The sequence below is a fragment of the Rhinopithecus bieti genome, unplaced genomic scaffold (genome assembly GCF_001698545.2).
Source record: "Rhinopithecus bieti isolate Rb0 unplaced genomic scaffold, ASM169854v2 scaffold_32081, whole genome shotgun sequence".
Classification (NCBI taxonomy): domain Eukaryota; kingdom Metazoa; phylum Chordata; class Mammalia; order Primates; family Cercopithecidae; genus Rhinopithecus; species Rhinopithecus bieti.
In genome coordinates, this window is record NW_016814436.1 from 5,590,478 (window position 1) to 5,606,013 (window position 15,536).

Here is a 15,536-nt window from a genome sequence, read left to right on the forward strand (position 1 = left end):
TTTCTTCCTTCTAAATGACTGATTGAGGTGGTGATTAATCCTCTATAGCATGTAAAACAAGGTTCTCAGGAGCTCCGAGTCCACGATAGAGGACAGGGAAGCTGTTGTGCTCAAGAATTAATCCATCCAAGGGAATCAAAGGCAGCCACAATGCAGTCATCAGCATGTTTTCACTATGCAAGCCCCACACTTCCTACTTAGAAAACACATAACCATTACCCCATTCTGTATTCTCACAAGGCTCCCTTTTATTTATTTGTGTTTGTTATTATATAGCTCATACCGACAAGTTTGTGTGATTCCACTGGTGTGCACACATCCATTGAGACAGGAAAAAAAGAAGTGTCTATTGCAAACTTGTTAAAAGGGAAAAGGGACTCCCACTGTTTTTTCCCTTTGGCCAGCCTTCTATTTAGAGGACGAGCTTTAACTCTTTATGTCCCAGAAGAGAATGACTCCTTTGTGTAATTTTACTTTCACAATGGCTTCTTTACTGATGGAAAGTCATAAACGAGAGAAAAATGTTATTCCTAGATTGCTGCAATCCTAGAAGCTGATGTGTCTTCAGAGTTACACGGAGTACATTAGATAGCACATGGGAAAACTTTTATTTCATTCTCAACATGCTTAAGCTATTTTTACAAATCAGTTAAAAGTATGCCTACACAAAGCTTAGAAGCACTTTATTTGGTAGCAATCAGTATTTTTGTAAAAACTTTTGGACAGGTCTTTATTGTTTTTATTTTGGAAGGTTCAACACGAATTGTGCAAAATCTCTGGATATATTGTTTGGTGATGTGGCTGTTGAAGAAGATAATATGTTTTAAACATTCACAACGTGACCTCCCCCTAGAGCTTTTGTGGATAATATGAATGATCTGGATTCAGTGAGTTCAGTGGTCATTTAATCCACTCCTACCTCTCATACAGCAGATAGACAGATAGATGAACAGACAGACAGATAACTAGATGTCAAATAAACTCCTGCTCCCTAAAAGTACTTTTGTAATTCCAGTGAAGACACGGCTAAAACTGAGTGGCACCTTCATGAGACTGGTGCTTTTTAAATCAAAGGAGACAGAAAGGTACCTTTAATGCTATGGCGCTGCACCAGAGCAGAACATCAGCTATTCCTCCCCCATGACAGAGGCATGAAGCCGGGGAAGACACAGGCATTCACCTTGACACAGAATGGGGCCTGGGATGTCGACTTCTGGGACACACTGGAATAAGAAGAGTTAAGAGCCCACATGTTCTCTCAGCAACCTCGCTCCCTGCCACATTCCAAAGGGACAGGGCTCAGTGACAAGACAGCCCAGTACCTAAAATGAAGAGGGAGGGTTCTTGAATTAATTAACTGGAAATGAGTCTTGTCAATGTTTTGGAAAGGCAGAGGGGTGAAAAGAGACTGGTAGAATTAATCACAGTGAGAAACTACTTCAACTGCCTGCCGGAGCTCAGAAACCCCAGTGAGAAGAGGAATATAAAGAATGATGCTGAGTTGCCATCTGAAGGGACAAACACAGTCCAAGGCAACGTCCAAGTTTTGTCAAATAAGGGTTGTGCCCTCCAAGAGACTGGTTTATTATCTGCTGTCACAGTAAGGACAATATATTCTTTAAATGCATGTTGTATCCAGGGGGACAAAGGCAAACCACACAGTTACATTAATGCAAAGAAACAAGAGAACGCTCCGTTACTTCCACTTCTAGCTTACACACATTAAACTCCACTACCTAAAAAATTCGTAAGTTCCCGAATTTGTACTTATAAATCTTCAAACACTTGCGATTTCACACACTGCAGAAGATGAAAAATCCATGAAACATACTCCGAAAATTCAGGTATCTGGATGCAGTTCATTCACTAAGAAGAAAAAAGAAAGAAATGCAGATATAACAAATCTATTCACAAAATTCATCAGACAAAGGGGAAAAAACCCCAGAACTTTGGTTAGTGATCACAAATAACTTACAGAAACCTGAAACAATTCATGCAATAGTATTCAAGGAGTTTTGTTTTTTAAACTATAGTGAACATTAACTATCTTTTAAAGAAAATCTAATTCCTATGAGTAACTTACTTTTATACCATGTACACATTTTGATATGCCTTTTATATTTCTCACCCAGAATGAGTTTGAAATTTTATCTGTTTTAAGAAAATGGCAGCATAAAGCCATAACAAAAAAACTGTTTGCAGCTCTCTTTAGGGCTTTCCTCGGTAAACCACTAGAGAGGGCACAATTCTCCTATCCATATTCTTACAAAGAGCCTCGTGCTTGAAGCAATGGGGAAGTGGAAACAGCTTTCTACAAACCAAAGGGAAGGACAGTTCCCTTGAGGGTACTTACTGGCTTAGGGGTGTCTCTAGTAGATTTCAGGATCAGCTTTTCGCCCTTCTTTTCAACTTCAAAACCCACTTTTTTAAGTAGGGATGCATCTGCCAGCCCCTGTTCCTCCATCTTTGCAATCAAATCTTGGTTTTGGCTGTTGTCTTCAGTAAGGTTTCGGATGGCGTATATCACCCACTGGGTCAGAACTGGAGCCAGAGTGAAGGAATGTGACAACATACTTTCCTGTTTGATAACTTCACATAAGAATTATCAGAAAAGGAGTAGAGGAGCACAGAAACACGGAACATCCAGGATCAATTAACAGGTTTTCTTGAGGATGCATTCTCTGAATATGCATCTAAACTGCAAACACATTAAAAAGAGGCAATGCCTGCATATGCACATATACATCCAACATGTGTGTGTGATGTCCAGCCACTGGCACCCAGAGATATTTACTCAGTATTTGCTGAATGAATGAACAAGGAAGCAAAGTCTTAGAATAGCTCAAACTGAAGTTTATGAACCCAAGAACACACACACAGGCAAACGTGTGTGCGTGCACACACACACATTCCTTTGTTGAATAATTATGTTACTGACTCACTAGGGAAAGAATAAGAGGAGCACTAAAGAATCAGTCACAAAGATGTCAGGTTAGAATCAGGAAAATCATCTTGTTTAATGGGAGCCCAGTTAGAAATAAGAATTGTTTCCTAGGAGTCACCATGGAATTTCCCGCATTCAGTATTCTAAAGATGAAGCTGGAAGGCCTTTGAAGGATTTGCTGTGTTTAGTGTGAATACTCAGGCTCCTGAAAGCATCAGGGCTCACTGTGCCCAAGTGCTCACCTGGCACGTTCCGCTTGGCAGGAGACCAGAGACAACCTACGAAGACTGGGATAGCGTTGCCACATTACTGAGTAGGGCATTTGATTGAATCACCAAGAGCCGTGTAAACTTCATGCAAGCATTAAATTGCTATTATATGTAGTTCTAGAAAGGACTGTACAAAAACTACTGCAGGGACCAGTCTTCACTGGTTGGATTCAGGGACATACATAAGAAACTGCCAAGAGAGGCTGCGTCCCTACTGGGCTTGGCACCCTGATCCAGGGGAACAACAAAGAACCTAGGGTGGAATAAACACTTTTCCAAAGAAAGAGGCCTCCCCGCCCCTGAACAGATAAAGGCATCAAGTCCAACAAGTCCTGTCCCCTGATGATTACCAGATGCTTCCCACTCAGGCACTGCCAATGCCAGAACCAGGGCGTCCATGTCCCCACAAGGTATCAAACCCTAGAGCTAAAGAGCCAAGTCTTCTGATCTTGTCCTGAACGCCCCTGTGCAACGCTGTGGACCAGTTCTGAGACATTTCCAGCTCCCCCAACACGGCATGGGAACACGGAGAAAACTTTAACATTCATACAGCTGGTGCTCTTTCCTGTAGTATCTGGGAAAGAAAATGAGTCCAACAGTTTCTCTCCCTAGTTCAACAGCCTCAAAAGAAAACAGTAAAAATGACTGTCCAATGAAGTCAGACAACTGAAACATACTAAACACGGGCAGCTGTATGCTCAGGAAGTGTTTTCGGGGCTTTAAAAAGGTTGCTCCATCTTAGTCCCTCCAATACCCACCTGGTGAACTGGCCCAGGGTCCTCTCTGCTTCCCCACTCACAGCACTTAAGCTCCTGGCCTGGGTCTCCCAGCTCCTCCACGGCAGGGGCTGTGGTTGTGTGTTCCTGGGGCCTTGGGCCTCGACATGGAGCCTAGCACAAAGCAAAGGACCAACCAGCATGTGCTGAGTGAATGACCTGCTGGTCTTTGGAGGTTTAGCATCGAAACCACTGGTGGGTATAAATGACTGACCTTTTCCAGATGGCAGAGAAAAGCACTGTCAGTGCCCAGCTGATGCTGCTTCTATAATCAGTCATCTGTCTATGGTGGGGAAAATGTTCTCATTTTGTCATTTATCTGTCATTCTCTTGTGACAAAGTCCAGGTCCTTTATATGGCTGCATTTCTTTTCTGGAGACAGAACCTAACCTATTCAAATATTCAAATGCATAAATCTTAAATTTGAATATCCACCTATTTTCCATGATCACTGAACCCCCACTTTGTGCCAGAATAGAGAATAAAGATAATGAGCCCCGGTATCAAGCACTTACAACATATTCGTGAATTTCTCAACAATGAATTATTCGAATTTCACACCCAGGATGTCACTGGCAATGTACAAATTCATTTTCTCACTTTTTGTAGGAAAAGGAGGAGTCAGAGATTATAAGGAGAACTGACTCAAGGAGCAAGAAATACATGTATAAGACCGGGGAATTTTTGTTCATGAGTATAACTCCCTAATGGTAAGTGAAAGAAGCATAACAATTCTTTCTGAAACATCCTGGTTATTCACTTAAATATAATTAAAGTAGGAAAGCTGAAATTCCCAATACTGCATTCAGAGCTCCTGAGATCAGAGGGGTGGTTGGCTCAGAAACTGAAGAGTCTGGTGCCAGCACCGTCACTGCCAGCAGCAAACACAGGATGTCTCTGGAGGAAAGGGACTATCAAAGTGCTCCACTCCAGGGCACGTGAGACCCCGCCAGACGGCCCCTACCAACCTCTCCTGCCAGACACCCTCATCTCTCAGGCTCTGGCAATGTCACAATGCTGGCCTCGCCTCTGTCTTTGCACACACAAATCCCTGACCTGGGATGTGCTTTCCTCACTGCTGCTTCCTTTCTCATGGGGCACACTTAGGCTTCGAGACTCAGCAAAGTATCACAGTCTCCCGGAAGCCTTCCCTGTTTAAGCTACCCTGCGACACCTGCTTAAATTAGGTGCACCTGCTGTCTGTTGCCAACGCAGTCTCTTTTTTTTTTTTTTTTTAACAGTTCTCATCACACTGCACTGTACTCATCTGTTTATGAGTCTGTGAGCTCCTCGAGCGCAGGAGTCCCATCTAATTGACTTCGATATCCTAGCACCGAGTCTAGTTCCCAGCACAAGGTGCATGTTCAATACGTATTTATTGAAATTGTGTCTTGAAAGCCTAGGCTCAAGTGATCCTCTTGCCTCAGCCTCCTGAATAGCTGGGACTACAGCCACCGTGTCTGGCCTTATTGAAATTATGTAAGCTATGACTGTTTGTTTATATTTCTGTATGCCCTAATGCACTGTGAACTCCTCGCCACAAGCCCAGTGGTACTCACTTCTCTGTGCTCTGTCCCTAGCGTGGTGCTGGGAAATGTTTGCTAAATGAACAAATGCAAGCATGCTATCTCTCATTCACCACGTGGGTGGGGCCACGGTGGCACTGCAGCGACCCACAGGCTGTGTTTTTGCCTCCTGCTCTTGGTGTGGTTTCCCAACCTTGGGCTTTTTAGGGTTTGAGAGATTAGATGAAAGTAAACCGATACAAACGCAACCCAGGCAAGGAGGCTGGACTGCGTAAATAAAAGGTCCACGACAACAAAACACCAGAATTCCCATGTGGATGGGATCAAAGAATGGATTTTAATCTGTTCATCTTGGGGTTGGAGGGCAACATTTCTATCACATTTTGTGAAAATACTGTTATCATGGTATTTTAATAGCAACCCACCCTTAAAGTGTTTGGTAGCTAATTTCTGTAGAATACAAACTTACACAATGCCCGCTTTATATATAAGACAAGTGGAGCACAGAAAGAATGAGACTGAAAAAAAGCCCTCTTGGAGATGAAGGGCTGCCAGGTGTCTCCCTCAAACAGGGGCACCGCTTGCAGCTGGGGTGATAGGTCCTGCGCTCAGCCCTCTGCAGCCCCAGGCTTCAGGCATACTACCTCAGGAACAAAATATGATAGTCCAGTATTTCACAAGGAGCAGATTCTTGGCATAGCCACTGACCTGACAACCTAATGGAAGAAGCACTGAAGCCCAAAGCAGAAAAGGCATTTTTGTCTTCTTCCAAAATTAGTATCAAAGTGCAAAAAGATGTAAGTCAAGGAAGTGTGAAAGGCTGAGAAGAAATAGGGCCACAAGACCACTCTGGAATCAACTCCCTTTCAGGGCCTTGAAAATCAGAAATAACAACCATGCCAATAATAGTAAACCTCAACACTTTTCATTTAAATATACATTTAATACTCTTACGTATTTTAAGTGAAATTCATCTTTCCTTCCGGTTTAAGGAGGACTTCATGAAGGTAGAACCCCTATGCATTCTTCTTAGGCAGACGTGAAGTTTGCTCCACTGCCCCCTCTAAGTGAGCACCAACATTTTGGGGTTTGTGTTGTCTATCTGTAAATCAAATACTACACAAACCTCCTCTAATCTGTTCCTATTTTCAGTGAGAACATTTTAGCACTGCTGTCTTGGGTTCTAGACTTAATCATAATCACAAAATCAATTTTTCATAGTTGTTTCTTTCATGAAATTTGAGTTGAAAATAAAAACACTGTAAAATACAGCCCTAGGAAGCGTGTCTGGTCCACAGCCCTGGCTCATGAATATGCATGCCACTCGTTAGAGTGCAGCCTGTGCAGACCTAGACAGTCTGAAGTGTCACGAGAGAGATTAAAGCAAGTCTCAGTTAATATTCACATCGCCCTCTTGTTCCCTCTCTAAAGGGACAGAGAGAAAGAAAGAGTAGGGGAGAAAATTAAACATCTTCTAAAGTCTCTAATCCTACCAACATCTGAAGTGCTTTATTGTATGCTTAGCTTTAGAAAGAGAGCTTCTAACGTTTCCATAGCTACTACAAATAGAAGGCATGAGCCTGTTTGTTGCAAAACTGCCTTGAAAGAACCCTGCAATCAGCACTAGAGCGGGACTTGATGGTGCTGGCCAGCTCTTCAGCAGGGGACTCTGGGGTCTTGACCCAGGCCACCAAGACCACAGCGTCAGTAAAGCACCTTGTACTGCTGAATGGCCGAGGCAGCACTGCACTGGGCCTCAGCTGGTTCAACACACGGCCCAACACTAAACTGGGTGGTCTTGTACCAGCAAGGGGATAAGATATTAGCAGGGGAGAAGAACATAGGCTGGGAAACAGCATGATACAGAAAAACAATCCATGGTAAGGGTTTTAATGACCAGCAGATTGATGTGCCAAGCTCACTTTTAAAGTACAGTCGGGTAAGCTGAAATGTTAAAACTGGAATTGTCTGATGAGACAGATTCCATCAAGCTAAACTATTCTTCCAGCTATCAAAATCAGTGCTACTTAAAGTCCTGTACATCACTAAATGTAGACTCCAGGGCGACAGGAACTCTGTTCTGGTCACTGCTCTGTCGGTGTTTAGAAGACTGCTAAGAACAGGGGTCAGCAAATGATGGCCTGTGCTTTTTATGACAGCAAACTAAAAACAGTTTTAATATATTTAGATGACTGGAAAAAAATCTGAAGAATACTGATTTCTGACACATGAAAATTATTTGAAATTCAAATGTCAGTATCCGTAAATAAACTTCTACAGCACACAGCCACGCCCATCACTTGCCTGTGTCAGCGGCTGCTGTCACACTGCAAGGGCAGGGTGAAGGAGCTGCCAAGAGATAGCACGGCCTGCATAGCCAAAATATTTACTATGTGGCCCTTCACAGAAAAGGTGTGCCAACTTCCGGCCTAGAACATGGGAAGCACCAATGAATATTTGTTGAATAAATAAATAAACAGGCCAGGCGCAGTGGCTCACGCCTGTAATCCCAACACTTTGGGAGGCTGAGGTGGGTGGATCATGAGGTCAGGAGTTGGAGACCAGCATGGCCAACATGGTGAAACCCCATTTCTATTAAAAATACAAAAAAATCAGCTGGGCATGGTGGTGAGCCGCCTGCAGTCCCAGCTACTCGGGAGGCTGAGGCAGGAGAATCACTTAAACCCGGGAGGCAGAGGTTGCAGTGAGCCGAGACTGTGCCACTGCACTCCAGCCTAGCTGACAGAGCAAGATTCTGTCTCAAAAATAAGTAAATAAATAAACCAACCTTAAAAAGTACTGGCATTGAAAAAATATGCATTATGTAAATTAAAATGATTTAAATGTGTTAAAAGACTTTTCATGATGTTCTGATATATATGGACTTTATTTATAATATCTGTATAACAGATACATATATTATATGTAATATCTGTATTTAGTTTTTGCATCCAGGATATATATTTTAAAACTCTTTTTAGATAACAAACCCATGAAGGCAAGGGATTTGTATATTGCAGGGCTTTCCAAAGTACACTGTGGAGCAGGGAGGGGCGCACAATTAGAACCTCTCCCAGAGCTGGCCTGCACAGAGCACGGTCAGCATCGGCAAGCCTACTCCACCCAGGCTTTTACAAACCTGTGTAATTATCTGCCCTGTTAGAAAAAGGTTTTCCTAGATGAAGATGCTTCACAAATCCCTTGTCACATCTAAACAAGTATCTTCTCGGACCATGGTAAAAATGTAGAGTTTTTTAGAGTGCAAAGTAGTAGTTCAGTTTAAAAACTGTTCTCAAAATGTGTTATATTGCTACAAACCAAAATACTTTAAAATATGCCAATTTCTGTCAGCCAAAGAAGAAAACATGCCAAGAGTGTGGCCCTGAAAAGGCAACCCCCTCACCACATCTCACCCCAGTGCATTCCCAGGGGAGTGTCCTCAATGACCTTGGCCCTGTTCTCTAAGAACTTTCTTACTGAGAGGAAAAAAGACACTTCCTAAAGTGCTGCCCAGGGAGCCCTGGGCTTCCTGGAGTTTCATGGGACTCGTGCTACCCGTTGGGACCACCTCCTTAAAAAGAAGTACTCCCGCTCGCAGGGTGCTGGAGAGTAAGGCAGGGGGCTGGAGAGAGGGAGGGGGCCAGACAAGATGGAGGTCCTGGGGCAGAGATACATCTGAAGATCCCCTTACTTTTGCAAGGGGCCACAAATTTTTCAGAATAAACTCAAATGTCAAGAGATATTTTCATTGCTTTCTAAAGTTCATTTTACTTCCACCTTCATCTGTCATGACTATCTTTTGTTCTCAACTCTCATTTATGTCACTGGTCCCACTGCATACTCTTCTCATTCAGAAAATTAAAGTAGAAGTCTAATTTATGGTGCAGATTCTACACAGGGTCTCCCTGCGTGACGCTGAAAACTATGTGTGCAATACCCGCCACAAACCACCCATTTTGGCTCCCTCTTCCTTCTCTAAATTGTTGGTCTAGCTGGTATCTAATTTCCCTCTGAGTTTTTATATTTTAATACGAGAGAACATCTGTGCTTCAAATGTTTCCATGCAGTGCTGTATGTCCTGTTCTATGTTTTGTAGCCTGTTATGCCTTAATAGCATTTAAAAATAAAAGTTAAAATCATGACTATGTATACCCTCCAATTTGCCAATTAATGGCTAATTGCTAATACTGAAAGTGTTCGAAAAAATACTAGAGAAGGCAGAGAAATAATTGTCAGATTTGTAAATTATAGGTTACAATCTGAAGAATATAGAATAAGATTTGCATTTAATACACATATAAGAAGGAGCAGTTTCAGTCTTTCCCGAGGGAGAAAGCCATCTCAGTAACACCCCTGCACGGAAAGCTGAGGCTGCTTCCCGGCTTCTAGGCTGTAAGGGAAGTGGTACACAGGCCCCGTAAAACACTGCTGAGTTTTGACAGAACTACATTTCATACCTCTGTCCACTAGAGATTTTACCTCTGTGCATAACCCAAATCAGTACTTGATTAAACGTGCTGAAACGAAGGCCAATTCACTGTCCTTGCTTGGCACAACGTACATTCCATAAACTGTAAAGGGAGAGAGGAGATGTTCCTGACTTCACAGGCCTCCTCTCTGAAGCCTGAAACCTCTCTCTCTACAAGGCTCACACTTCCTCCACTGCATCTCGTGGGCCTAAACGAAGGGCTGTGGCACCAGTGCGCTGTCTAGGCCTTGCTGGGCGTGTGCTCTCCATCCCTCACCAGTCCCAGATGTGAAAGCTCAAGCACCCACGCCAGGCAAAGCAGGACCCATGAGCCCGTCCATCTGGCAGTGAAGTCATGGGAAGATGACCTGTGCCCTGCACAATCATCGCACACACTGCCCACTCCAAAAGCTTCTGTGGCCAACGGAGGGCCATGCTCACAGGTACCTCACATTCACGGGGTTTTGGCGGTGAAGGATCCTGTGGCAATGAAACTAATTTTGTACATGACATGCTCTGGAATCATTTTACTGACCACTTCAAAGCCCAGCGTGGTACGAAGCAGTCACAGTTTGGCAGCCCCATCACACACAGGTTTCAGGGTCAGAACAACCAATACCACTTCTAACTTAAACCACACGAAAGGGTTCTGGGGCCATGAAATAGTTCCAGTTGGATTTGGGGCAGCACTCCAATGTCACATCTGAGACTCGGAAGGAGCCACTGTATGCAGCATGGTTAACAGAGTGCCTGGCACACCCAGGCACACTGCAGATATTCAGGCCACGGTGCACGAGCTCTGACTCCAGAGAATGTGTGCTCAGACTCCTATCTTACTAGTCCTTGCAGCTCCTGGCTACAGTATGAGTGTTTAAAATATTTGCCCGTTGGTGCCTGGCTTTGATCTACTTATGAAGGGGTAGCTCCCAGAGTTCTGTCAGATCTGGGCTGTAAGGGAGGTGTGATTTAATAAATGCATGTGGATACACAGCCACGATACAATGTCACCCTTCATGCTGCAGGAGACAGTTATAGGGGAGCAGCATTCTGGGGACAATAAACTTCTAAAGTAACCAACAGGGCTCAGTGTCTCCACACACAACCCGGGACGCTGCCAGTGGCACACTGCCCCGATGGTGGCAGGGGAAGTCCTAACGATAGGGGGATTTATGCATGTGAGTCAATGGAAGCCCAGTAGAAACAGGGGAAGTGTCAGGCCTCGCCTGCCAGGTAAAGAGGATGTTTACCAAGTACTGGTGATCTCTGGGATCAGTGGTCAGATAATAAGCTGGCCCCACTGAATTTCTGTTCCTGGAGCACACTGCCACTCTCAAGGCAAGCGAAGCTTTGTACATTTAAGTGTCTCTCACATAAGCCAAGACTGAAAACGAGATTGTCAGTTTACCTTCATAAAACAGTAACACGAGTAAAACTAATAAAGGTAACAGCAGCAGTTGTCACATTCCAGGACACAGGAGGTGCCAGGGGCTGTTCTAAGTGGGAAAGCATTCAATCCTCACAAACTCTCTATGTGGTAGATGTCTGTTACTGTCCTCATTCTACTGATGAGAAGACTAAGACACACAGAGGCGAACACGGCTAAGGTCCCGCAACTGAATGTGTTCGAGGTGGATTTGGAAATAGGCAGTCAGGCTCCAGCATCCGCTCCCCTGATTGCGATGCCATATCGCTGCTAAGTATGCTCTCATGACCAGTCCATCCAGAGAGACCTCTGGAGGGCAGAGCAGTTCTTCTTCCGTGTTGCTATGACTGCACGTTTCTGAGCCATGCCTGCAAACCAGTACAAGGAGCGGTAGGTTTTATGATACATGAAATACATCCTTTTCTCTTCAAAGAAATCCCAAGAGATAAAATAAACTTGCAGATACCAGTTGGAGTAACTATCTCTGCAAAATACCTTTAGAACTAGCTAGTAATTCAAAGTGAAATAAAAATTTAGAGCAGAAAAAGTAAACCCACCTAAGTTATGAGACATTAGTGTTCATCTAGCACTGTTGATATTTTAAAATTAATGAAGTACAGCCAAGGATCAAAAATAGTTCTAAGTTAGAAAGGATTAAATGAAGAACATGAACAGGGTGGAGCTTCTGGCGATTTAGAACAGACAAGACACAGCAGGCCCTGAGGAGTCAGGGAGCGCTCTTATGCTGTACACACCAGTGTCTGGGCATTTGGTAGCACTTGCTCCAATGGCATTAGTTACCATGGCCATCCTGACCTGCCTCCTCACCCCGCCTCCCCCAACACCTCCAGCAGCTCCAGGAGGTCGGTGGTCAAGGGTACGGAGGGCTTGCAGGGTGAAGAGGCACACATACCAGATGCATGCGCTTCCCAAGGACTCTACTATGCTGAAAAGTCAACACAGGAGAGAGGTTCTCATTCCATGCTGTCTGCTTTCACTTATAACAGTAATAGGTGACTCAAGAGTTACCTGCAGTCTGATTGGATTTCTTTCAACAAGGAGATCTCAATTCGAATTTATCCTCATCAGGGGAGGAACACTACTATATCCATTTAAAGTGAGGACAACCTTCCGCAGAAGGGTATAATACATAAATAACTCCAATATTAATTATAACACTTTAGACTATTAGCCAACTGGTCATGCTGGTGACACTTAGTTCTAAAACTCTCCCTTGATGCATATCCCTCTAACAAATTTCTGAAGTACTGAATACTTCATTTTGGGGAGAAAATTCATTCAATTACAGAAACTTAATATTTTAACACTGTTTTCCTCTTCTCTATAAACAACACACCTCTTGATATTTAGACTGGCATTGGAGCAAGGGATTTAGATATGAACAAAAATTTAAACTGTTAATCTTACATCTGAATGTCTCTCAAGAATTTAATCATGATCTATTCATTCATTTAACACATATGAAGGCAAAATGCTCAATACTGGTAAGACAACAGCTAACAGGATAGTCCAGTCCCTGCCCTTGGGGCGTTTACATTCTAGCACTTGCAGAGGCAGGCCCTACACCAAAAAACAAAGTCTGAAAGGGGTGACAGAGTATAATTACAAGAGGACAACCTGGGGAAAGAGGAGAGTTAGGGAAGGCCTCTCTGAGGAATTAACATCAGAGCTGAAACTCAAAGGAGGAAAAGAAGCCAGACCCCTGGAGAGCTGAGAAAGAGGCTGCGGACAGGAGTAGGCCACAGAGCGCCTCCACATGGAGGAACACTGATGAGAAAAACCTGTATGGCTGGGAAGAATGAGTGAGGGAGAGTGGATAAAATGAAGTAGACGTCAGTCAAAGCCAGCTCTTTCAGGGATTCTTAGGCTATGGTAAGGTGCTTGCTGTACTGCATTCTAACACAATGAGAACTCATCAAAAGAGCTGAAGTAAAAAAATTAAGAAGCTCGTGGGGGCAGCTGCGTGGAGAGTGGAACAAGGGAACAGGAGTTCATAATGGTGAGAATAAGATTTCGGAATAATACAGACTTGGGTTCAATTCTGGCTTTGCCATTTTACAAGCCGTATGGCTTTGGGCAATTTACACAACTTTACCAAGTCAGTCGTTCCACCTATAAACTTGGACAGGTAGTGGGTACAGGTGACAGAAGGAGGTGTTTGCCATGTGCACAACATACTCAGTGCACCTGAGAGCCATGGGTGCAGTGGAGCTCCAGCACAGGCCCTGGACAGGCTTATAGGCCACCGTGCTCCTCTATCAGGCATGTGACTTCACATCCTTTCGCCAATGAGGGGGAGACGAAATGATCTCTCAGTATGTCAAACGATAGTACACAAAAGCGATTATGTCCTTGGGCCTTGTGGGCAGTAAGCTGAGGTTCAAATTGCATTGCCGTTCCACTGCCAAACAGCTGGTGGTACCTAGCCAGTTATAAAACCATTTGCCTAAATTCCCTCCTCTATAAAATGAAGATAAAAATACTGTTTCATAGGATGGACACAAAGAAGAAATAAGATCACAATGCAAGGCACGAAAGAGGCACTCAATGTCAGATATTACTGTTAAACAGACAGAACTGTTGGCTTTTTTTTGACCCTGAAGAATGATTAATTAGAAAACTATACTGTGCTCAGGTCCCTGATGAGGATCTGAGACATACAGGAAAAGTCTGAGGTACAGTTGCTGCCTACATTTATTTTCCTCCAAAATTTTTGTTTTACTATGGTCAAGTACACAAAACATAAAATTCCGCATCCTAACTATATTAAAGAGCACACTTTGGTAGAGTTAAACACATTCACAACAATGTGTGTCTATCACTACTATCCATCTCTGCAACTCTTGTCTTGTAAACTGACACTCAGTCCCCATTAAACAGTAATTCCCTTTCTTCCCTCCCCTCAACCACTGGCAAGCACTCTACTTTCTGTCTCCATGATTTTGACTACTCTAAGTACCTCTTATAAATAAGCTGACACAGTATGACTGGCTTATTTCACTAAGCATAAGGTCCTCAGGGTTCATCCATCTTGTACTGTGTGTCAGAACTGCCTTCCTTTTAAGGCTGAATCATATTCCATTAAATGTAAAGGCCACATTTTGTTTATCCAACTCACCCTTTGGTGGACACCTGGGTTGCTTCTACCTTTCGGCTACTGCACATAATGCTGCTAGGAACACGGTGTACAAATACTTCTTTGAGACACTATTTTCAATCCTTTTGGGTATATCCCCATAAGTGGAATTGCTAAATCACATATATAGTAATTCTATCTTTAACTTTTTGGGGACTTGCCAAACCATTTTCCACAATGGCTGCACTATTTTACATTCCCATCACTAATGCATGGGAGTTCTGATTTCTCCACATTCATGCCAAGACTTGTTTTTTTGTTTTTTTTTTTCTTGTTTCGTATAGTGGCCTTCTTAATGGGTGTGAGGTGGTATCTCATTGTGGTTTTGATTTGCATTTTCCTCATGATTAGTGATGCTGAGTATATTTTCATGTGCTTCTTGGCCATTTGTATATCTTACTGGAGAAAAGTGTACTCAGACTTTTGCCCATTTTTGAATCAGGCTGTTTTACTGTTGTTAAGTTTTATGAATTCTCTCTATATTTTAGATATCTGTCCCTTATCAAATAAATAATTTGCAAATATTTTCTCCCATTCTGTGGATTACATTTTTACTCTGCTGAATGATTCTTTTGATGCAAAATATTTTAAAATTTTCATGGGGTCCAATTTGTCATTTTTCCTTTTGCTGTCTGTGCCTTTGGTATCACATCCAATAAATAATTGCCAAATTCAATGTCATGTGAAGCTTCTGCCCTGTATTTTCATCTAAGAGTCTTACATTTAATCCACTTTGAGTTAATTTTTGCATATGATGTTAGGTAAGGGTTCAGCTTCATTCTTTTGCACCTGGATATCTAGCTTCCTTAGCACCATCTATTGAAAAGACTGCCTTTTCTCCACTGAATGGTGTTGTCATCCTTTTCAACAATCATTTGACTACGTTTGTGGATATTTACTTCCGGATTCTCTCTTCTGTCCCACTAGTCCAGATGTCTGTCTTCATGTCAGTAACACACTGTTTTGATTATTG

General features: G+C 43.1%; 1 protein-coding gene and 1 long non-coding RNA gene across 2 annotated transcripts in view; both read right to left on the reverse strand.

Annotated features, from left to right (window-relative positions):
* Positions 1 to 662: 662 nt before the first annotated feature.
* The window catches only part of ATXN10 (ataxin 10), a 184,870-nt gene continuing 169,996 nt past the window's right edge, over positions 663 to 15,536 (reverse strand). Inside the window, exons 11-12 of the mRNA XM_017850797.1 lie at positions 2,354 to 2,541; positions 663 to 1,866 (exon numbers count right to left, since the gene is read on the reverse strand). Coding sequence (XP_017706286.1) covers positions 1,864 to 1,866; positions 2,354 to 2,541 — 191 coding nt within the window. The 3' untranslated portion in view covers positions 663 to 1,863. The remainder of the gene's footprint in view (positions 1,867 to 2,353; positions 2,542 to 15,536) is intronic.
* On the reverse strand, positions 2,549 to 4,429 carry LOC108514522 (uncharacterized). Its single transcript, XR_001881230.1, has 3 exons — positions 4,204 to 4,429; positions 3,972 to 4,103; positions 2,549 to 3,787 (listed from the first exon to the last, which is right to left on the reverse strand). It is a non-coding gene; the product is annotated as an uncharacterized LOC108514522 (long non-coding RNA).